The 22,710-nt window shown below is 40.7% G+C and overlaps 2 protein-coding genes, 1 non-coding gene and 1 gene segment (V, D, J or C); 3 read left to right on the forward strand and 1 right to left on the reverse strand.

The window, feature by feature from the left end:
- Window positions 1-2,493: 2,493 nt before the first annotated feature.
- On the forward strand, window positions 2,494-3,710 carry LOC125968769 (immunoglobulin lambda-like polypeptide 5). The segment is given in 2 exon segments: window positions 2,494-2,914; window positions 3,320-3,710. Coding segments are annotated over 2 exon segments (318 nt in total).
- An 888-nt stretch (window positions 3,711-4,598) lies between these two features.
- trnaq-cug (transfer RNA glutamine (anticodon CUG)) lies at window positions 4,599-4,670 on the forward strand. The gene has a single exon. It is a non-coding gene; the product is annotated as a tRNA-Gln (tRNA).
- Window positions 4,671-5,786: 1,116 nt separating this feature from the next.
- exosc9 (exosome component 9) lies at window positions 5,787-13,378 on the reverse strand. 2 transcript variants are annotated; one of them, XM_049720144.1, is made up of 12 exons: window positions 13,211-13,378; window positions 12,626-12,720; window positions 12,023-12,142; window positions 11,780-11,882; window positions 11,561-11,698; window positions 11,322-11,404; window positions 10,183-10,315; window positions 9,996-10,084; window positions 9,761-9,907; window positions 9,509-9,657; window positions 7,291-7,369; window positions 5,787-6,555 (listed from the first exon to the last, which is right to left on the reverse strand). In XM_049720144.1, the coding sequence occupies exons 1-12, from the start codon at window positions 13,274-13,276 to the stop codon at window positions 6,492-6,494; spliced, it is 1,266 nt and encodes a 421-aa protein (XP_049576101.1). In that variant the 5' UTR covers window positions 13,277-13,378; the 3' UTR covers window positions 5,787-6,491. The 2 variants fall into 2 exon arrangements, with proteins under 2 accessions (XP_049576101.1, XP_049576100.1); XM_049720143.1 differs by having other exon boundaries at window positions 9,509-9,660.
- A 1,649-nt stretch (window positions 13,379-15,027) lies between these two features.
- Window positions 15,028-22,688, forward strand: clgn (calmegin). The gene is made up of 15 exons (XM_049720132.1): window positions 15,028-15,265; window positions 16,946-17,191; window positions 17,353-17,426; window positions 17,608-17,666; window positions 17,780-17,921; window positions 18,067-18,148; window positions 18,228-18,420; window positions 18,723-18,912; window positions 19,019-19,132; window positions 19,304-19,460; window positions 20,161-20,376; window positions 20,467-20,583; window positions 20,653-20,800; window positions 21,199-21,380; window positions 21,580-22,688. The coding sequence occupies exons 2-15, from the start codon at window positions 16,946-16,948 to the stop codon at window positions 21,649-21,651; spliced, it is 1,992 nt and encodes a 663-aa protein (XP_049576089.1). The 5' UTR covers window positions 15,028-15,265; the 3' UTR covers window positions 21,652-22,688.
- Window positions 22,689-22,710: the final 22 nt, after the last annotated feature.

Raw genomic sequence — 22,710 nt, forward strand, 5'->3', positions numbered from 1 at the left:
AAAATCAGTCCAAATACTCTATAAATGAAGTGCTGGGAAGTATTAGACAATCACATAGACACACATCCCTTACAGAGTATATAAATGGCCTCAACAATGAGTGGCAGGGCCTACTTGGCAAAGGTGTTGCTTGACTGTTGAAAAAAAAAAAAGTCAGACCCTATCCTTTGGTAAATATAAAAACACACCCTGACTTTGTGCTAAGATTCAAAAGGATTTTGCAACTATTTGAAAGCTTCTGAGCAGGGATGATTGTCACATACCTTAGAAGTCACACAAAAGATTGACAAGGTATTTATTAATGTTGTGTAAAATAATACAATATGATTTATTAATTTGGACATATTTGCCCAATTCAGATTAAAGAATGGTTCAAGTATTACAGGAATGTGCACGTGTCCTGTGTGGGGGCGGGAGTCATGATGACAGTGATGAGAGTAACCACATGAAGGTTGTAATAATTTACATCACATTCAGTGTAGGTTCAAACAAAATGGCAAGTTTTGATACAGAGCACATTTTGAAAATAAAATTGTCATATATAGTCAGTACATGTATATTTCTCCCCATGGAGGCTGACAAACTAGGAGGCAGGCATCTGTCACTCACAGGGCTGTCATATATATATATTCACCTTCAACGAAATCACATCACTATGCAGACTCCACAAAAAAAGGCCCAGCCTGTTCTTCTCATAGTATTCCCGACATCTTGTGGAATGTATGCTACATTACAATTGTTAACGAATAGTTTTTCTGAGTAGCTTTGGTACATTTCTTAGGTCAACATTGGAATTGTCAAAACTACATACTTGTTTAGTCTGCGCCTCATTGTGTCACTGAAGAAAAGCCCTTTCCCTGCCCCTCTAATGACGTGCGGATAGAGCTCTTATATCAGAACACAGGATCTAAATGACCCCTCGAGATTTAATGGTCTTGATCATGCACTGGAGGGAGTTAACATGAAAATTGGATGGGGACTGGATGTAATTGGTTCATACTGGCCCAGTAAATCTAGATCTAATACCCCAAATGAGATCAAACAATACACTAAAACACAGTAGAAGTGTGAGAATATTACATAACACAAATTAAATAATAATAATAATAATAATAGGCTCCAGCACGCCCGCGACCCCCGTGGGGACTAAGCGGTTCAGAAAATGGATGGATGGATGGATGGATGGATGGATGGATGGATGGATGGATGGATGGATGGATGGATGGATGGATGGATGGATGGATGGATGGATGGATGGATGGATGGATGGATGGATGGATGGATGGATGGATGGATGGATGGATGGATAATAGTAAATAATTAAACATAATAAAAACATGATTCCGTGGTTTGGTTCAGTCGACATCGTATGCACACCTTGGCCATGGGGCCTGAAGTTTTACAGTCAACTGGTGGTGGCAAATAACAGAATTTCCATGCCTCTCCCCCACGCAAACCCAGTTATCCCTGCAGGATGCCATATCAAGCTACGTCACGGCGCCACCACCGTCCTGAACTTGTCTCTCTTAACGATGTCCACCAACGTCACTCGGCACCAATCCAATAACCTGTAATCCCCCTCGGGCACAATGTTACTGTTGTGACAGCTAAAGCACCCCCATCACTAAAAGAATTGTGGTGATGTGTCTTTTTATGAGGATTTTTTTTTACATGTTATATTGTAATAAATAGTTGAATTGACATAAATAGTCTTGAATTAAACTTGAATTCCGACCGGTTATGTTGAGCATTCTTCTGTCTTCTGCTTTTCACTTGCCACCTTCTACAGACCACTTTCACTTCCCTCAAAGGTCCAAGGAGGTTTTTGTACGTCTCTGAGTCACCATGTCCAACTACTGTAGTAGGCGTAACTGTTGTATTCGGCCAGGTCATCTCTCTGGACACCACTGATGGTCAGAGTGTAGTCAGAGCCGGATCGAGCGCCGCTGAATCGAGATGGCGCGTTGGAGAATCTTGATGATGCGCCGTAGATGAGCAGTTTGGGAGCCTGTCCAGGTTTCACTTGGTACCAACTGAGATTGTTACCAATGTTTTGACTCCCTTTGGCCCTGATGGTCACGGTTCCTCCGAGAGAGACAGACATGAGTCTGTCCGTCTGCCTCAGAAAATTCTGGGCAAAAGATACTGAAATGAGATGAATGAGAACCCAACTGCCACCATGAAGCAACACCAAATGTCAAGTCAAACTAGTCATTCCTATGAAATATTCTGCTCTGACACCAAGTTTCAAAGAGTCTCACCAGGAATCAGCAGAGCCCAAAGGACAAGCGCAAGTGCGGAAGACCACATCCTGACTCGTAGTGCGAGTGGTGTTTGCGCAAAAGGAGTGCTGCAGACTTTTTGAAGAAGCGCAGAAGCTCATGCAAATGCAGCTGGCTTTGTGAAAGCGAGAAGATATCACTTCCTCTGTTTTTGGACTTTTCCACGTCTGAGTGCATCAGTAGCTGCGCTGTACTTAGCAAAAATGAACATGGTTTTGCTCACAATCATCTTCATCAGGGTAGCACGCGAAAACAATTGGCAATTTAGACTCTAAATTTTAGAGCCATGATTCTCTGCTAGTGTTGGACAAGTTCCACTATTATTACGCAGCCACCCTCTTGTAGCATGTGAGAGAATTACTGAAAGAAATACAATTTACATTTCCAGTGTTGGCCATTGTGGTGGTCTTAGAGAGCAAAAATATTTTTTGAGCTGATTCATCATATTTTAGAGATGGCAATGAAGCAGCGAGCGCACCTGCCTTTGTGAAAGTGCGAGGCCGCCACTTTCTGTTGTTTGGACTTGTACTCGGTATTACAGCAAATCATTGCTCATTGACAGTAGATGAGTTTTTGTACGGACGGCTCACCGCTTTGCATCACTGTGATGGATGTAACCAAACTCATCCTTGGTAAGTACTATTTTCTTGACCATCTATTATTTTGGATCAAAATAATTGATAATTCTTCAGTTCCTTAGCCAGCTTTTGGAAAATGAGTAACATTATTTTTGTCAATTTTTACAAAACAAACGCCCACCCCTTTCTTGAATAAGCGCTAAAAAGCAGATTTGAGAAACAATATTAGCTGTTAACAGCTACTTCTCAAAGTGTGGCTGTAACTACAATGCAATGATGGAATAATGTTTATAATGACATATATTAGGACTGTTTGGTCGTTTGTTGCCCATTGAGAAGGTAAGTGTTTCATAAAGTGTGTTCTTGTAAATTCACATGACCCGAACCATGACCTAAGTGACATTTAAATTGTGTGCAATTGGAAAAAACTGCTTGTCTCTTGTCCTGTCCCCTTGACAGCGGGTGAGGTGCATCGGCCCACCATGACCCTCTTCCCTCCTTCCAAGGAGCAGCTGCAAACAGAACAGGCCACAGCCGTGTGCCTGGCCAAAGGGGGCCCCCAAACTTGGACCCTGGGGTGGAAGGTTGATGGCAACCCCGCTACTTCAGGGGTGTCGCACAGCTCCCTGGAAGAGGCTGATGTAGGTGGGTTTTACAGCTGGACCAGCACCTTGAGCCTCTCACCGGACCAGTGGCGCAAGGCCCAATAAGTGAGCTGCGAGGCCAGCCTAGCCGGGCAAAACTCCGTCACGCAAACCCTGCCAAACCTAGGACAATGCTCAGAGTAGAGCCCGAACCCATGTCTGTGTCTTTGCGACGTTGAAGCATTGTGAAATTAAAATGTCTGAGTATCACCATCTGTCTCTGTAGCAGCTGCTTGGAAGCAAACTTGGTAACACGACAAATAAACGTCTCATCAAGCACATGTATATTGTGACAGGTAGTCTAGAGCAGTGGTCCCCAACCTTTTTTGCGCCACGGACCGGTTACGTGTCAGAAATATTATCGCGGACCGGCCTTTATATAAATAAATAATACATTTATATAAATAAATACAGTAATCCCTTCCAAAAACCACCTGCGATAAGTGAAATCCTCGAAGTAACCAACAAGAAGTACTGAGAATTGCCTTTTTTTTTTTTGTTACATTTTTCAAAATAAATTCTTACTCATTTTTGCTAGCTTTGCGGGCTCGACTGGGGAAACATGTCACGTGACCGGGACAAGCGTCTTGACCTGAATTAATTGATCGTCGATAAAAATAAATAAATATATATATCTATATATATATAGATCTATATATATATATCTATATATATATAGATATAGATATATATATAGATATAGATATATATATAGATATATAGATATATATGCTCGGCTTGCCGGCCCGGTACCAAGTGACCCACGGACTGGTACTGGTCCGCGGCCCGGTGGTTGGGGACCACTGGTCTAGAGAAAAATAAAATGAAACAAAATGATGATGTATCATGGCACATACACACAGTATAGTTTGCACTCTATAAAAAAAAATAACCCCATATAGTTGTAATTAGAACTTAAACTGAATACGTTAATATTTTATTACGTATTGCAAATCTATATATAAACACAGCCTAATTCAAAACTATATTTTGCTCTTAAGGATGAGGAATAATGAAAGCATGTTTGGAACGCATGCACGCCCCTTTAATTGGTTTTACTTACAATTTAAACGATTTCCATGCAGTACCGTAGCGGTTCCATGGTGTAATGGTTAGCACTCTGGACTCTGAATCCAGCGATCCGAGTTCAAATCTCGGTGGAACCTGATCAATTTTGCCTTCAGAGATTCGAGTCTAACATATCGATCGTCCAAACGCGTCATTAAATGCTCTGGTGTTCTTGATTTCAGTGGCTGGTCTTGTTTACAGTCGGATGTCGGACTTGGATCGCATAGTTCAACCAATTCACTCAATTTACCCCGACTTGAACTTTAATGATTTTCTTACCAAGACCTTTTAGACCTTTCCTTACAAATTTGTGGAACCAGGTCCTTTAATCCTTCAACACGAGTGTGCCCCAATGCACTTCGCAACGATCTGGGTGGACTTTAATATGATTTGCAATGCAAAATTCTCACGATAAACTCTTTCACTCACCTCATTTCCACTGCTGTTCGGACGTTGCATAAAATGTAAATAACACAATGTAAAAATTTGCCCATCTTTCGCAACATGTATTCAATTGCATACCACGCAATGATAGTAAGTAGTAATAATAAAATACATACAATACCACAGGTAGGGGCGGGGCCATGAGCGACAAGTGCGGTTTGGGGGGGAAATGTTGGCATGCGAGATTTTTCTCTCATTCTAACATGGATTTTCTGCCATCTTTACGTGGAAGCTGCATTTTTAGAGCTCTCGATACTCAACCAGCAATTTTTTTTCATTGACTGCATGATGAACTAATAAATCTTCAATTAATCTGAATGCTAACTCCAAAATACTGTTTCAAGTAAATAACATTTGATTTGGGGGGCACTAAGCTCAAAATGACAAGCTGCAAGGCAACAAAAGAAAGACAAGGTGTATACGATATATATTTAGTTTCCGAGGACTGAGGATGCCAAGACCTACATCAGCTGTCCAAGCATGACTAAGAAGGCATGATGTGGACTGCTCCAAAGATCTCCTGGCGATAAAGTCCAACCGCCCGAGGCTTCAATCCGTCTTTTGATTAGCTCCAAGTGCTGCAATAAAAACGTCCACCCACCTCTTCCGTTCCTTAATAACACAAAGTGATGCTGGCTGTTGACCAATTAATGCAGTGTGTTGATCTCCACTCCACCCTTGGATATTTCGGGGTACCTTTTGCAATGAAATTGTTTAAAATACATATTTGAAAAAAAGATCTCAGGTGGCTGCTCAACAAACTACAGTCAATCAGTCAAACTATTTAATACACAAAAAAATATGAGTGACAATTTTGCAGACGGTGATCATCTTCAACTCTGATGTTTCAGTCGGATTCCCTCATCGTTCCAGATGTGCAACATCATGAGTATGTGGATGAAATGGTGTACTTTGCAGCTTCTATCTTGAAATTCAGTATCCCATGATTATTCAGTCTAGCTAAAAAGACATCTTAGCAGGAGATTTGTTGCTATGCAGGCAGTTTTGGTAGAAGTGTGATTCAACTGATTGTAATGACAAAACTATCCATCCATCCATGCATTCATCTACCTTCTTGACCACTTCTCCTCCCGTGAACGTGCTGGAGCCTATTCCAGCCGACTTGGGGCGGTAACATCCTGAACTGGTTACCAGCCAATCGCAGGGCGCACACACAAACAACCATTTTAGACTATTCAATCGGCCTAGCATGTATGTTTTTGGAATGTGGGAGGAAACCCACGCAGGGAAAACATGCAAACTCCGCACAGGAAGACGAAAGCCGAAATTGAACCCACAACCTCTGAACTGTGTGGCAACGATATAACCAGTGCTCTACCTTGCCACCCATGAAAGAACTCATATAAATGAAAAATAAACAGAAAGTAAAAGCTGATATTCTCGAAGTACTCAGTTTTGAAGGCAAGTCAGAAGGAATCGTAACAGGACTGGAGTTTTGGTAACAGAGCTTCGTCTCATTTTCTGTGCCGTTTCTTTGATGCTGCTGGCCCCTTCAGGTGGGAACTTGTACTTGTATTCCTGATAGGGAGAAAAAGTGGATAAAGAATAGTGTGGATTTCAGTCAGCACACACATTTGCAATGCCCCTGACAAGCCTAAAATTAACTTCAGATGTTTTTGTAGGCTTTCCCTGACATTTTGACATTGTCACACCTTGAAGCACAATAGAAGGGTACACATAAACCAATTCAATAATAAGAATTTAATATATCATAGAAAACTAAAAAAACATCATCATCATCATCAGGTAGAGAAAATTTAGCACAACAGTGATATTAACAGAATTTGGGCATCGCTCCAAAATTAATAAAAAAAAAAAAAAAAGAACAAAATTGGTCAGGGAAGCTGGCAACATTTTAAGTACTGGAGGAATTTCTGACAAATAATAGCTGTTCAGTCCACACGACAACAATTTCTAGCTTAGCTCTGGGCTGTGAAGTAGGGTTTAAGACGACAACCTCGAAGCCAAGATCTTGCAAATCTGTCCTAACTTTTGGGTCATAATTCCAAAAGGTACGTTTGATGCAAACAAAACTGCTCATCCTCGCCAAAAAAAAAAAAAAAAGAAGAAAACACACAACATCAGGGCCCTCTTCAAAAAGTCAAATCTTCTAACCTTTACACCACCTTTTCACAGGTTTTGACTTACTAATCACCTCTGCTAAAGGCAGGTTAAAAATTGCATCATGGCATCTTTCTGTCTGCACCGAACAGTTTGAATAAAATCCGAGCAAGTTCTGGTCGAAACTCTTACTTTTCAACTCCTCCCGTTGCCTCTGGTTGAAGTATGACTACTTCATCCTCTTCACTGTCAGACAGCTCAACCACATCTCCTGGAATGAAAAGCAATTTCTAAGGTCACTTACCGTAATTTCCTGACTATAAGTCGCGTTTTTTTTTCATAGTTTGGGTGGGGGGGCGACTTATACTCAGGAGCGACTTATATATGTTTTTTTTTTCACAAATTTTTACTTGATCATTAAGACATCACTTACAAGTATAGTTGACCACTTCCCATGTTATTTTTAGTATAGTTGATCACTTCACATGCTTTTATTTCTTTATCTTGAACATATTCAAAACATAAAAAATAGAGAAAACATCAAATAAAGCAATTAACACTTTAAAGCACCATATCCAAGTCCACTGTCTGCTGTATGTACACTTGCTCCATTTTTGCTCCTCTTATATTTATTATTATTATTTATTATTATTTGTTTATTTATCATTTATTCAATACTCTTATTTATTCATTGTTAGTGCCTTCTTGGTTTTTTTTGTGTTGCTTGTATGCATATGTGTACTATCTCACCGAGGGATAGTGGAAATGTAATTTCAATCTCTTTGTGTGTCTTAGTATATAAAAAAATATATCGACGATAAAGCAGACTGACTTTGATAAAACAACCCAAAAAAATTATATTTTCAGACGAAACTGGATGAGGGCGCTCTAAATTTTACCGTTGGCCGTGACTCATCAACCGGGTGGGCTTAAGAAAAATGGCACCAAAAAGAAACTCATATTTTGCAGGTTACAAACTTCAAGTTGTAAAATATGCAGCTGAAAACAGTAATCGAGCAGCAGAAAGAAAGTTTGGAGAACCGTGATGTACCAATGGATTACTATTTCAAGTGACGTCAGTAGCGCGGCGCGCCGATTGTTTACATACAAACGTGCCCACACAAGGACTACCATCATTAGCGGTGATCATTTCTAAGTGACACGGAGGACAAAGAGTTTGAAGGAATTAAGGATTTGGAGTGACATAGAAGGTTTGAAAAACTATTATGGCTTTTACGCACGCCCGGTCTCTACTGAGTCGGGGGCCGACGCTCGGCCGAGTGGCTGTCCGCGAACGGTGCGCGGGGCTCGGACATGGCCATTACGCACGCCCGGTCTGTCTGGAAGTCCACACCGCCACACGCTTGGAAGTTTGTTTTGTTTAATAAAGAGCCGTTTACCAAACCTACGTCTATCCTTGTACTTTGTTAACGCTACAATATAGTTATATAGTAGATCTGTGGAATAAAGACGAGGCTGACGTCAGGGCGCACGCGCGGCGATGTTGACAAAGGACGAGGAATTTGATCGATGGATTTAATGGAATTAAAGTGCACGGATGGTTTGATAATATTATTGGCTTGTATTATAGTTATTTAAAATATAGTTTATCTATCGTTATATGAGCCTGTGGAATATTTTGAAGCGCAAGCGCCCTCAGCCGTGCGCACCCATTGTTGACAAAGAACGATCGATGGATTTAATGAATTGGAGTGACACCGATGGTTTTATAAACATGTTATTCATGTAATAGTTGTCCTTAATCACTCTATATGTTACGTCAGGCCCGTTCTCAGCTCTTTGTTTGTGTTTGTCACGTTAGCATACCTATCGTTTAGCCTGTTGTTGCTATTTAATGAATTGGAGTGACACTGATGGTTTTATAAACATGTTATTCATGTAATAGTTGTCCTTAATCACTCTATATGTTACGTCAGGCCCGTTCTCAGCTCTTTGTTTGAGTTTGTCACGTTAGCATACCTATCGTTTAGCCTGTTGTTGCTATTTAATGAATTGGAGTGACACTGATGGTTTTATAAACATGTTATTCATGTAATAGTTGTCCTTAATCACTCTATATGTTACGTCAGGCCCGTTCTCAGCTCTTTGTTTGTGTTTGTCACGTTAGCATACCTATCGTTTAGCCTGTTGTTGCTATCGTTTAGCCTGTTGTTGCTCGTTCATGACTGTTTTTGGTGTGGGATTTTGTCGAATAAATTGCCCCCAAAATGCGACTTATACTCCGGAGTGACTTATATATGGTTTTTTTTTCACTTTTTGGGGCATTTTATGGCTGGTGCGACTTATACTCCGGAGCGACTTATAGTCCGGAAAATACGGTAATTGGTTTTGCTAACATTACCAGAATTAAATTTAGATTCCACTCAATTCGATAATAAACCTTCCCTACCCTCCGCTTGTCGTTTTTCTTCCACTTCCATTGTGGTTTCCTTATTATCGCTGTCTTCTTCATCCAGGTCATCTTCCTCTATTCCCCAGTTGTTCTGAAGCCCTTGGCCTACCTGGCCCATGCCCGGGATAGGCACTACCAGCGACTGACTTCTAGTATTGCTTTGTTAAGGTTTCACGATAAATTCAAACACGAAAGAAACAAAAAAAAAAAAAAAAAAAACACTTGATTTTCACACCAGAAGGAAGATACATTTGAGGAGGGACCTCGACCGTCAGATCAATGTCATTGGCTTGTTCAGTCGCATCCGTCATCTCTACTGGCGTCTCTTCCATTTTCAAAGCAGTGATTCGCTCTTGAGGCATAGACTCAGCAAAGCCGCATTTGCCACCCGCCTTGCTGGAAAATATTAATGATCAAAATGTTAGCACTGAATAAGAGCTGGACTTCCACCGTTTCATGCTCAAGTAGGCGAGTGTGAACACACCGGGCTGTTTTGTCATTCTCCAGGGCTTTCGTGATGAGCTTTGTGATTTCGGACACTTTGACGCTGGCTATTTTACTGCATCGCATTACCTTAAGGAAATTAAACGGAAGAACTATTCCAACTTTGATCCATGCTATCAATTTAAACGGGTAAAAAATGAAAAATACAACAAGAGGAGTCCATTAACCTGCTCCTTGAGCAACATGATCCCACCACTAGACTGGATAGAACAGATTTCCCTGTGCTTGTTCATTGCAATCATTAGCAAGCCGTCCATCACACGCTCTTCCCGCTCACATGGATCTACGAGCAGATATGTCCTGCATAGAAAACAAAAGGAGCAATAAGTATATTGTGTTTTCTTTTTCTTAATTAAAAATATGTAACGAAATTGTTTGCTTTGAGGGGCGGACCAAGCGAATTACATTTCATTTCAATGGGGAAAAATGATTTGATGAACAAATTGAAATTCAGTTACAAACTTGGTCATAAACAATATATGTACCACTCTAAAGTATAATCTGACTGGCGATAAGGAGAAACAATGTGTTCTAATATCTCACTGACGTAAAGGTCCGACGTAAAGTTGAACTTCAATTTGTCTATAGGTGTGATTGTGAGCGTAGAATGCTTGATTGTCTATGTGTGCCCACCGATTGGCTGGCGACCAGTACAGGTGTCCCCTGCCTACTGCCCAAAGTTAGCTGGAAAAGGCTCCAGCATGCCTACGACCCTCGTGAGGAAAAGCCGTATGGAAGATGAATGAATGAATGTTTGTAAACCTTGTAATTCGGAATGGACTACTGACAAAGCAGTTAAACTGTTAACCTGATTATGTTTAGAGCGGTCAATATCAAATACTTATCCCTGTGGATCTTGCACTGTTTTCACAACATGACACAATCACTAGTGCGCTTTTAAATACCTTCAGAGATCACCACTAATTCCACATATGAAACAAAAAAGCAACTCTGAAAAAGAAATCTTTCATTGTCCAATTTGTGTTTGTCAATTTCCAGCTTTGGAAGCTAGGTTGCTTTTCTTTTCTTTTCTCGAGTACTCATGCATTCGCCATGCTCCTTTATGATATCAAGTTTCATATCAATGCCTTCGAGTTCTTGAGTTTTGGTTTTCTGTGCGTATTAGATAGAAAAATGGGGCAAAAAGTGTGACTTTTGGGATAGTCCGGCACGCATTATTTGCTTTTACATTGATTCCTATGGGGGACCGTTGCTTTTACTTATAAACGTTTACAAACCCAATCGCCGAACCAATTAAGTTCGTAAGAAGGCGTACCATAATCTGTCCAATATGCTGCAGCCTTACCCTTGCTGGAAAAAGGCGAAACTGACACTGATGGGCATGTGGTAGATGCTCAGAGGAATGGGATCTCGTTCATTTGGACTATACTGAGAGAGCAAAAACAATCAGTTGCAGCATACACACAGACAATGGCATTCCGACTCGATAGTTACTCTTAGGCAACTTGGAGAGGAAGCACAAAAGTCCACATGCCAGGGCAGGTAAAATGTAAATATAAAGTGCCATGGCTATAACTAACTCACCACAGTGACTTCATCTCCCTGAATGCCAACATCAGGCCGCCTGAAGTGGCACAGAGCGGCGATTGCAGCGATGCTGGCAGCATCCATCAGGTTTCCATCATGATTCAGTGTGTGCACATCCACCCGAATTTGCCATACCTAGTCATACAAATGGAGCACTGTCACCATCACCACAGAGAAAGTGCTTGTTTTTTAAATGTGTCAACTGTTGAGGTTCACCTTTTCGCCAGACACCACACACAAGGACTCCAAATCAATGCACTTGGAGTTTCTTAAGCATCTCTCCAGCTGTCGATTCAGCTTCACTGACAACTCTGACTGCCTTCAGAGAAAGAAAATCATGAAGCTTTTTTTTTTATCTTCGCTGGACAAATCAAATGATAAAATGGGATGGAGAAGGGTTCTGTGTACAAAAACAAGAGTAAGAGTACAATAACGAGACCAAAGCAGTTTTTTCTTTACCTGCCCTGCTCGAATGCAGGTGAAGCCATGGGTGACAGCTCTATATTGAAGAACATGATTCCCTCATTTGGTCGGCTCTCTTTTGGGGCCACCAGCTCACAGGATACCTGGGCCATTACCCTGTGCCATGACAAGCAAAGTAGCATACAATAGTTGAGAAGATGAATTCAATTTAGAAGATCACATCACCCACAACTCTGAAAGCGTTTTGTGAGAGAAAAAAGGTTCACAGAAACATTGTTGTAATTGTTTTTCCATGGCGTCAACTCGAAAAAATGAGTAGAGTCCTCTAAGTGAGTAGAGTCTTCTAAGCATCAAACACAACATGCCAGTAATACGTAAAAATAAGGTTTAACACTACTTTGCAGCCCTACTCTTTTTGTGCCATGAGGAATAGTTTTCTCTAAGGCCGGGATGATATTGTCAAAGGGATAAACGGACAGCCCAAGCACAGTGGAGAAAATATTGTTTCTTAATACAAATGGAGAAAGCCCCCATTTTTAAACCATGCCCTTAACTACATGTTGGAGGTGAACATATTTGATAAAGCAAGCAAACAGAATCAAATTATCGACTAGACTTTTTTGGAGGCCATTCGTTCACCTTGTTTTGCCCAGCTCTACAAAGCAGCATCCAAAGTCAGTCCCAAACATGATCTTTAATTTCCTGTAGTCATAGGTCTGCCGTCCATCCAGGCGCTGCAAAAGAAAATACCACACAATACAGTGGAAGTTTTAATTGCGCAATATTTAAATTTTGTTTTATTTTAATCATCAAAACCAAAGACAATGTACAATGTTTTTGATTTTATGTGTTTATTTCGGCAGGTATGTGTACGATACAATTTTCCAGCTTCATTTCACCTTATGTTTTACATTACTTGTCGAAAAAGGAAGCGGGTTGAAGCAATTCTGCTTATCTTGTCCCGCCCCAATTTCAAACAAGATTTCACTGGCGGACACACAATCTACATTACTACAGTACTACCTATGTATATCAGAATCAGGATCAGCTTTGTATATACCACCACAACCATGAAAAGGAAGCAAAATAAAACTGAATTTGACTAGTACAATATGATTTGAATACAGCAATAACAGTTGAACTGAAAGTTTGAATAAGAAACATAAGTTTGAAGTTTTCGACCAAGACCAGACTGAGTTTCCAAAACGAAAGTGCAATATATACCTTTTTCTCTTGGATGGCTTTAAGCAAGAAATCCCGCTCGCAATTTGACAAAGGTGTCTCCTTCATTCTGCTTCAGTCGTTTATAAGCTACGCTAAAACACCGGGAGCATGACTAAAAGACGTATGCAACCGCCATTGTTACTTTTGTGAACTTTAACCCGGAAATCCATTTACGTCACATCAAATTGAGTGTGTATCTTTCGTGCTCGCTGTTGTCCTATAACCTCCAACATATGTTCCGCTCACCACTATTTTGTCCGATCAGAACCGAAAGGAAGGGAAAAGCAATTACGTTTAAGAATTTCAGGACGTAGTTCATGTCACTTTGAATAACCCTCATTAATCCAGTGCCGACTTGCCTGAAGTCAGCTGTACAAAACAAGGCAAAAGAAAAGTGAATACAAATACTAAAGACATAAAATAACGACATGACGTGATATACACAAAATGTAAAAAAAATCCTCAAACACACAACAAACACAACATAATAAAAATGACTAAATAAAATCTTTATCTCCTATAAAAAAAAAAATCCACCATAGCTCACTTTATCCAACCCCGTTTGATGTCTTTTTACTTTATTGAAGCAAAACGCATTACAAATGCAAAATACGAGTATGCACAATTTATAAATAGAGATTCAATATTACGCAAATAACATCATGGAGATAAAACTATAGTAGCATTTTATACACAGCAAAATGCTGTGCAAGACTCTGTGAAAACTGTAACCTTGAACCCCTTTGTCCCTAATTTCCTAATAAGGTCAGTGACTTTAAAGATTTAGTGTGGATCTAAAACCTTCACAAAATAAAGAGAAGGTTAAGATCTACCGTATATGAGCCATTCTACTGAACTGGTTCGAAATCAGAGTTGGGTGTATTAAATGTGTCAAATGTGTACATTATTTCAGAAAAACATCTACTCTATTCATGTTGCACGTAAAAGTACAATTATTATATTTTCTTGGTTTTTCAAAATATCTTGCTTGTCTTAAAATCTGTCACTACCGAAACACAGAATTAACCTGACAACTGGCGAGAGCTCGGAATTTTGTGAACTCATAAATAGAGCTTGCAGCAAGGTTAACACGGAATTCCAGTGGAATAAAATAATTCTGTTAACCGATTCATATTTTTGTTCACCACTGTCTAGAGTATTTTTTTTTGTCATCAGAATAAGTCTAAATGAAAATTTTTAACAGAATTTGATGACGATTTTCAAAATGTATCACAATTTAAAGGATATTTTTATTGTATAATGTAGAAAGTTGATTATATTGACTCCATCAGTAGGCAATAGTATTGACTGCAACGTTTCAGTAGTGACCATACGGTTGTTGTTACTCTGAAGGTAGCATTGTTATCATCACTTAAGATTTTTGCTATATTTTAACTTTTGACGTGTATTAGTAATGGAAACACGGATTCAGCCATTTTCTCTGATCTGTACTCAGGGTTGTGCTGGATAGTTCACCACTGGTGAATAACCAGTCCTTCACAAGGCACATTAATTCATCATTAAAGAAAAATAGGTTTCATATAAATTTTTAATCGGAATGACAAACATTTTTTCTGTAACATCAATACAACAAAAATTAAAAATACATAAAATTATTATTATTAGTAATAATAATAATAATAATAATAATAATAATAATAATAATAATAATAATGTGAGCTTTTTAAAAATATGCCATGAATTACGTGACAAACATTGATAAACCTCATCAAAAGGCCCGTATAATGAACGTATTACATAGGCTGTTGTATTAAAAGACCAAAGACGTTTCGTAGCCCACCGTCTAATGCGCATGCGCGTTTGTTTGCAGTCGAACCCTTTGAGCGTAAACCGTTATATTATTCGGCCCGTGCTGACATCTGAGGGCAACAGGATCGCGTACGTTATTTAAGTGTACGTTCGGCACGTTCGTTTTGTCAGCGACACGCGCCAAAGAAACGTTTGGGGTTTTTTTTTGTTTGTTTGTTTTTTTGTCTTTGGAGGGGGCGCGGGAGCAGTTTTGTGTGGGTTTTCTTCGCGACAACAAGACGCGAGGTTAGTGCGCTCCCATTCATTCTCGCTCTCTCCTTTGACATCGTTGCTAATATAACAAGCTAACCGTTGTATGTGATGTGTGTGTTATCAAAAAGCAGGGTTTAGACTTGACACGTTGTGGCGCGACATTTTAGAAGATAAGATGAATTGGACTGCTTTGCGCTCTTATTAGCTGGATAGGAGCAGGTGTTGCTGCAGAAAACGGTCAACTCCGAGGAGTTTGGACTGGACGTCGCAGTTTTTTCCTCAGGCAGCCATGTTAGCTCAACGACCTGTCCCAGGACCTCGAGAGTACTCGATTTGACAGCTCGCTTAGCTTGCTTGGACTGTTAAGAGATGCTGGGCCCGTTGCACGCACAGGTCATTGCGAGGCTGATCATCGAATGTGCTCGTCGTGATGTTGAGAGAACATTTTAATTGGATCTCGTTGTTCAGGGCAAATAGCTTGATGTTTAGATGCTAGCTGCAGAAAAAGAAAAAAAAAAAGTCACCGAGCCTCTGAAGTTCAGTCTGGGCAAAAAGCTTGATGTTTAGATGCTAGCTGCAGGGGGGGAAGTCAAGCAGTCCGATGAAAAGCTATTCAACACAGCCCCAAAATAAGTTAATAATGGATAATTTAGCAAAACAAAATTCTGTAAATATAACTTGGATAGACTTTTTGTGTTGTAGTGTAGTATTGGGTTGCGCAATAAAGAATCAAGTGCGTTATGTGTATGGCAAACGTGCATTACATTTCATTTTGATCCTTTGAAATTGCATGCCTTTTATCTGACTGACCAATCAGAAGCAAACTTAATGTACATTGCCATCCAACGGAAGAGAATCTAGGTGCCTTACTCACACAAAATAACTCAAAAAGTAGTAATAAATATCAATAAATCATATTGTTAATTATGGCAATTTGCTAAGATTAACACACATAAAAAATGGACTGGTTTCAGGGTTAAATTTACTCCCAAATTGCAATCTTAACATTTTCAGAGTTAAATGGCATCCAAAGTAGCTGTTGATCACATAGTGTCAGATTAACTCTACAGGGATGTAAATAATTACTCTGCCTTGGCAGCTCCATTTTTCAAGTTTGAGAAACATGAGTCAGATCCATTACCCCCCGCCCCACCCTGCATTTTTACGTGGTAAGTTCAAACTTGCAAAAATTAATTTTGAATTATTACTGTGAAGTGTGAACTGCAGTTTGTCCCATGACAAGAATTGTACACAGTATTCTTTGTCACCAGCAACAAAGCAAATTTGGTCATTAGCTAACTTTGCGGCGTGTAGTCAGGACTTCAAAGCTTTCTCTCCTTGCCTCAACACAATGATTGACCAGCACTACAGTTACAACTTAAATGAAATTGTGATTTGTTTGTTACTAGTCTTTCGTCTTTATTTCATAGCGTGTCTTGGCTGAGCAGTTTCCTGTATTTTGCGGTTATCGTCCAATCAGATTTCAGTTCCATGTCTTTCCATGTAAATGAATTCTACCCAGGGCTTTAGAGGGAACAGGAAGGCCGTTCAGGCAATAATTTTAAGCCTAGCCAAAGGGTACTGATAAAATGCCCTAGCCCCTGATTCTCTCTGCCCTCCATCCTCTTATGCACTTTGTTGTATTTTATGTCATTATATTGTTTCTGTTGTTCCCCTCACATGCAACCACCACATGTTCATTTGTCCTTAAAGATGATGCTGAACAGGCGCTGGATGTGGAGGATGGTGTTTCTCTTTCTCCTGACCACGGCAGTGGTAATAGCCCAAAAGCAGTCCAAAGTTGACCAATCAGATGTCGATGAAGAGATTGCCTTGGATGATGATGAAATGGAGCCTTCAGTCACTGAGGAAGAGGAAGAAGAAGAGGAGGAGTTGGAGGAAACTAAGGCAAAACAAACAGACCCTCAAAGCACAACCAATGACAAAGTGTCCTTCCAAGTGAGAAGACGAAGATTTTATTAATATTAAGAATATAGAAACTCCTTCACTGCCATTGATGAGAATTGACATCAAACATCACTTTGTACTGGTCTGGCAGTGAATGAGTTAAAAATGGGACCAGAAGAAATTTGACCATTTTATTGATGTTGGCTTCATAGGTAACATATGAGACTCCTGTGCCGGCTGGAGATGTGTACTTTGCTGAAACATTTGATGATGGCTCACTTGGCAGGTAATCTGAGCTTTTGATGCAAAATGGCGTGTGAACCCTCAACATATAATGACAATATGGGTGTTAAAACTCAAAACTGAGTTGAAGGTGATCAGTAGCTAGAGAAAACTGTTAAGACCATCATCTGTAACTAAAACGAGCATGAGTTGGGAGTCATTCATTGTCTTTGTGGTTTTCTTAGATGGCAGTTGTCCAAAACAGTAAAGGAAGATGCAGATGATGACATCGCCAAATATGATGGTTTGTTTTCTTTTTTCTTTCAACCAGAAATGATGTACTATAGAGGATTTTTTCTTATTCTCTGGGTGCCTTATTGTGTCCATTGTGCACTAAGAAAAAAACTTGTTGTGCAGGGAAGTGGGCAGTGGAGCAGCTGAAGGAGAACAAGATTCCAGGAGACCAAGGCTTGGTGCTCAAATCCCGTGCCAAGCATCACGCCATCGCTGCCATGATGGACAAACCTTTCGTCTTCCGGGATGAGCCCCTTGTCATACAGTCTGTACACATGCATGCATATACATTGGCTTTTAATCTTTATGTCGTGACGTTTACAACAAAGGAATTGCAGTTGGTTAATAAACAAAATGGATCCTAGCCAAATTGTGTTGAGTAACTGCTTTGTATGTGTTTGTTTCGCTAGGTATGAAGTTAATTTCCAGGATGGCATTGACTGCGGTGGGGCTTATGTTAAACTGCTTTCAGACACCGGTGATGTCAATCTGGTGCGGTCATGCTAATATGGGAATGATAGATGGCTTACTTAAACACGATACATAAGTCTTGGCTTTTCCCGGCCTTTAGGAACAATTCCACGACCGCACACCTTACTCCATCATGTTTGGACCCGACAAGTGCGGTGAGGACTACAAGCTGCACTTCATCTTCCGTCACCAAAATCCCTTGAACAAAGATTTAGAGGAAAAGCATGCTAAGAGGGCTGATGTGGACCTCAAGAAGTTCTACACTGACAAGAAGACTCACCTCTATACTTTAGGTATGGTAGCATGCCAGCATGTGCGGCAGATGATTTTTTTTTTTTGAGGGGGAGTGGATTTCATCCTTGTAGCAGATAAAATCTAGCAATATGGAATTTGGTATGTTGCATTTTGAGATTCTCTGACATCACATTTTCACTGTGCACTTGTATTGACACCTCCATATGGTGTTTATTCATTGCTGGTCACTGCTACTTTCCACCACAAAAGACCAAATAAACCTCATGACAGCATATTAAAATAGTTGCTCTGACAAACTCTGGTGTCAGTAATGCATGTCTGTGTGTTCCTTCGTTGCAAGTCTTGAACCCAGACAACAGCTATGAGATGTTCATTGACCAGTTCAGCGTGAGCCGCGGCAACCTGCTCAATGACGTGGTGCCTCCGGTCAATCCGCCTAAAGAGATCGACGATCCGAACGACTTCAAGCCTGAAGATTGGGACGAGAGGGCCAAGATTCCCGACCCCGACGCTGTCAAACCTGACGACTGGTGATTTGAACAGCTGCGCTCGTAGAACTAGCTTTGGCAGCACATTGTCATTTTGAAATATTGTCAGATGACTTGTCGATTTACAGTAAAAAGTGTTTTGTGTCAGGGATGAGGACGCACCCGCAAAGATTGAAGACTCAGATGCAGTGAAGCCAGAGGGCTGGCTGGAAGAGGAACCTGAATACATCTCCGACCTGAATTCTGAGAAACCAGAAGACTGGCAAGTAGACAGTGAACACATTTCCAACAAACACAATGAAGCACAGTATAATTTAGCATTCTGGAACTCGCATTTTCTCTTTTACAATATATAATCTCTTTTACTACTGCACTGCATTGTTTTGTCTTTTATGCTATGAACGATTTAGCCTCATAGCTCTCCCATGTGTAGGGATAAAGAGATGGATGGAGAATGGGAGCCTCCGCAGATCCCCAACCCTGCCTGTGAAAGTGCTCCAGGGTGTGGGCTGTGGAAGCGACCCATGATTAACAACCCTCAGTACAAAGGCAAGTGGAAAGCCCCACTGGTAGACAACCCCAACTTTAAGGTAACCAACCTCCAGCTTGCCTGACGTTGCTTTTGTTTTCTGTGGGCCTGATTTACGAAAGGTTTGCACGTGCAAAAACAGGTGCAAAAATGATTGCATGCTCACGCAAATGGGTATGCAAGTAAATCTTAACTGGCATCTCCCAAACTTTGTTTTACTAAATGGACAAAATTGCTACGTGGTTCATATTGTGTGTTTATAGCTGAATGGGCAAAATACCGGCAGGGGTAGATGCAAATTTAAAAATGATGACTCTGATTATTGTGGTGAGGAGGAGGCATGGGGAGAATGAATCCTTTCTGCAACACTTTAATTATGCCACAAACACTTAATGCAACATTACTGTATTAATTTATTGTAGCGATAGATGTGAATTTAAGTCAGTAAGTAGAATGTTGGTTTGCATCTTCTGGTAACACATTCAACCCCTTCACTCAAACATTTCTTGTGGGGCTGTCACAAATTTACCTACAGCTCCAAATTATTAATATGGCAGTTTCTGTTGTGTTTGTGTCGAGTGATGCACAAGAGTTGTAGTCTTTGCAAAAACATTGATTTAAATACTCAATGGGAGCAATTATTATAACAACTTGTTAAAGTAAATTTAGTACCCGCTTTTCAGGATCATAGTAAATCAGGCCCATTGCCTACATGTTCATCTGAGGGTGTTGATCTCTTTTGTTATTGACTTTCCCTAAAGGGGGCCTGGAAGCCTCGTAAAATCATGAACCCGGAATATTTTGAGGACCTGCAGCCATTCAAAATGACGCCTTTCAAGGCCCTGGGTTTGGAATTGTGGTCCATGACATCCGACATCTACTTTGACAACTTCATTGTCACCTCCCACAAGGAAGTTGCTGACCGCTGGGCCTCGGACAGCTGGGGTTTGAAGAAACTCGTGGCCAGTGCTAACGAGGTTAGTGTTAACGCTCGATTCATTATTATAGCAAATATGCATCGAGACGCTCCGTGAGATCAACAAGGGTTCAAATCATCCTCCCATCAGCCCGGGATTTTTGCCCAGCTGATGATTGCAGCAGAGGAGCGCCCATGGCTCTGGGTGGTCTACATTCTGACGGTTGGTCTGCCCCTGGGACTTGTTGTGCTCTTCTGCTGGCCTAAGGTACCATGAGTTATTCAAAGCAGGCTGATGTTTATCTGCACAATCTTAAATAAAAAATGTTGGTCGCAGAAACCAGATGATTATATGTACAAGAAAGTGGATGTGCCGCAGACTAATGTAGAAGAAGAGGATGAGGAGGAAGAGGAGGAAGATGCAGCAGATGGCACAGACAAGGATGACAAAGATATCGAGGCTGAGGACGCGGAAGCACCTGCAGGTGAAACACACCCCAACTAGTGTTGCTCTTCCCGTTTAAGTCAACCCCCAAATTTTCTTTACAATAATATGTTGTATGCGCCCGACTAATCCAAACACGACATTCCGATGAATATTGCGTTTGTGGAATAGTTAAACAGCAACATTCACCCATTTATATCTCAGGGGGTGGCCATTTTGCCACTTTCTGTCGACTAAAAATGACATAAGTTACCAGGTTTCAGGTTACAACCAATCACGCGCACTTACCATTTTCCAGGTGACAAAGGGGCAAAATAGCCGCCACCTCAGATGTATATAAAGAGGTGGCTTTCGCCTGTTTAATTCATATTTTACATATCACATAAGAAATGTTGGAGTTGACTTCCTCTTTAACCACAGTCTTACTTCAAACTATAGCAAAAGCTCAGGACAACGATGGTCCAAATCCAAGAGCTGGCCAACCAGAGGGGAATTGTGACAATGAGGACGGTGGAGAAGGGGGGGAAGAAGAGGAGGAGGAGGAGGAGGAGGAAGAAGAGGAAGAAGAGGAGGAAGAGGAAGAAAGCAAAGCTCCTGAGAGAACTCAAGAGGAGGAGGAGGTAAGTGAAAAAGTAATGTCTGTGCCCCAGAAAAGCCTTACTATGATCTGGAATCCAAATTAGCCTAAAAATAGATCAGTCAAGGTTGTATTTAATTTGAAGACATTTTTTTATATTCGTAGGCAGCCGAAATGTTACATTAAACAGTGTGGTGTACAATATCACGGTCTCATTTTGCTCACGGTGTCATCTCTTCCAGCCGGATGGAGGCAGTGACGCTGCCGAGAGCAACAAACAAGCTGTGAGGAAGAGGAGGGTACGGAAAGACTGAGGTGACAACATGCAGGGCTGTCACTCATTGAGCAGGACAGAACATGCATTTCCTCCAATCTCCTGGTAGCCTCCAGTCAACTCCATTTGCATCTTTAATCCTACTGTGACAAAACTGAACCCAGTGGTCCTCCTTGTCTCGCCTTTCAGATGCATCATAACCCTAACACCCCCCCCCCCCCCCCCCCCCCCCCAAATTTCAATGTCTGCTTCAAAATATTCATTCTTTTCCTTGCTTACCTATTGTCTGGCTGGAAGCCCACCATGTTACTCTCGCTCTCAATTCATTGATCTGTCTCCTCAGAGTAAAGGCAGTGTACAGCATCTGTCCTTTGCTTTCAATAACACGTTGAAGGGCACAAAGTCCTTCCTTGTTCAGTTTTTCCAGGCGGAGACGCCATGTTGTGTGAAAAGGTGACCGCACTGTGAAGAAAGCTGACCTTAAAGTTTCTGTAAATAGTTTCATTTGAGCATTTACTTTTGTGTATTTTATATTTAACAATTTAGAGATCAGTATGTTTAGTTTCAAATTGTTATGCTAGCGCTGATGAAATGATTAACTTAAAAGGCACACAGTAGTGCACAGACCTCTGCAATGCAATGCAATGCAATGCACTAAAATATTCTCCCCACTGGTAATCAGATCAGACAAAAACATTTTTTATCTTGGTGCATGGTGGATTCCTTTTAACAGGTAACAAGATATCCGTATCCAGTGGCTGGAAGGTCGTAATCATGTGTGGTAAAGAAAATGTATGGTTCTTTGGTGTGTGTGTGTGTGTGTGTGTGTGTGTGTGTGTGTGTGTGTGTGTGTGTGTGTGTGTGTGTGTGATTTTAGCACCAACAGTGAATGCCTTGCCATTGAGTATAATTTAGCAAAAACAGTGCTTCTTTATGACATGCCCTTGGAACACAGTAGACCTTAAGTCTCAAAGCTTATGTTGAGTTCCTGCCAGACATTGGCAAATACCATATCTGTTTACATTTGTTGGCATACTGCACATTGCTCTGAAAATAAAATGAAATATTATTTAATAAGTATTTGTCTCAGGTGTTATCA

The sequence above is a fragment of the Syngnathus scovelli genome, chromosome 5 (assembly GCF_024217435.2).
Source record: "Syngnathus scovelli strain Florida chromosome 5, RoL_Ssco_1.2, whole genome shotgun sequence".
Taxonomy (NCBI): Eukaryota; Metazoa; Chordata; class Actinopteri; order Syngnathiformes; family Syngnathidae; genus Syngnathus; species Syngnathus scovelli.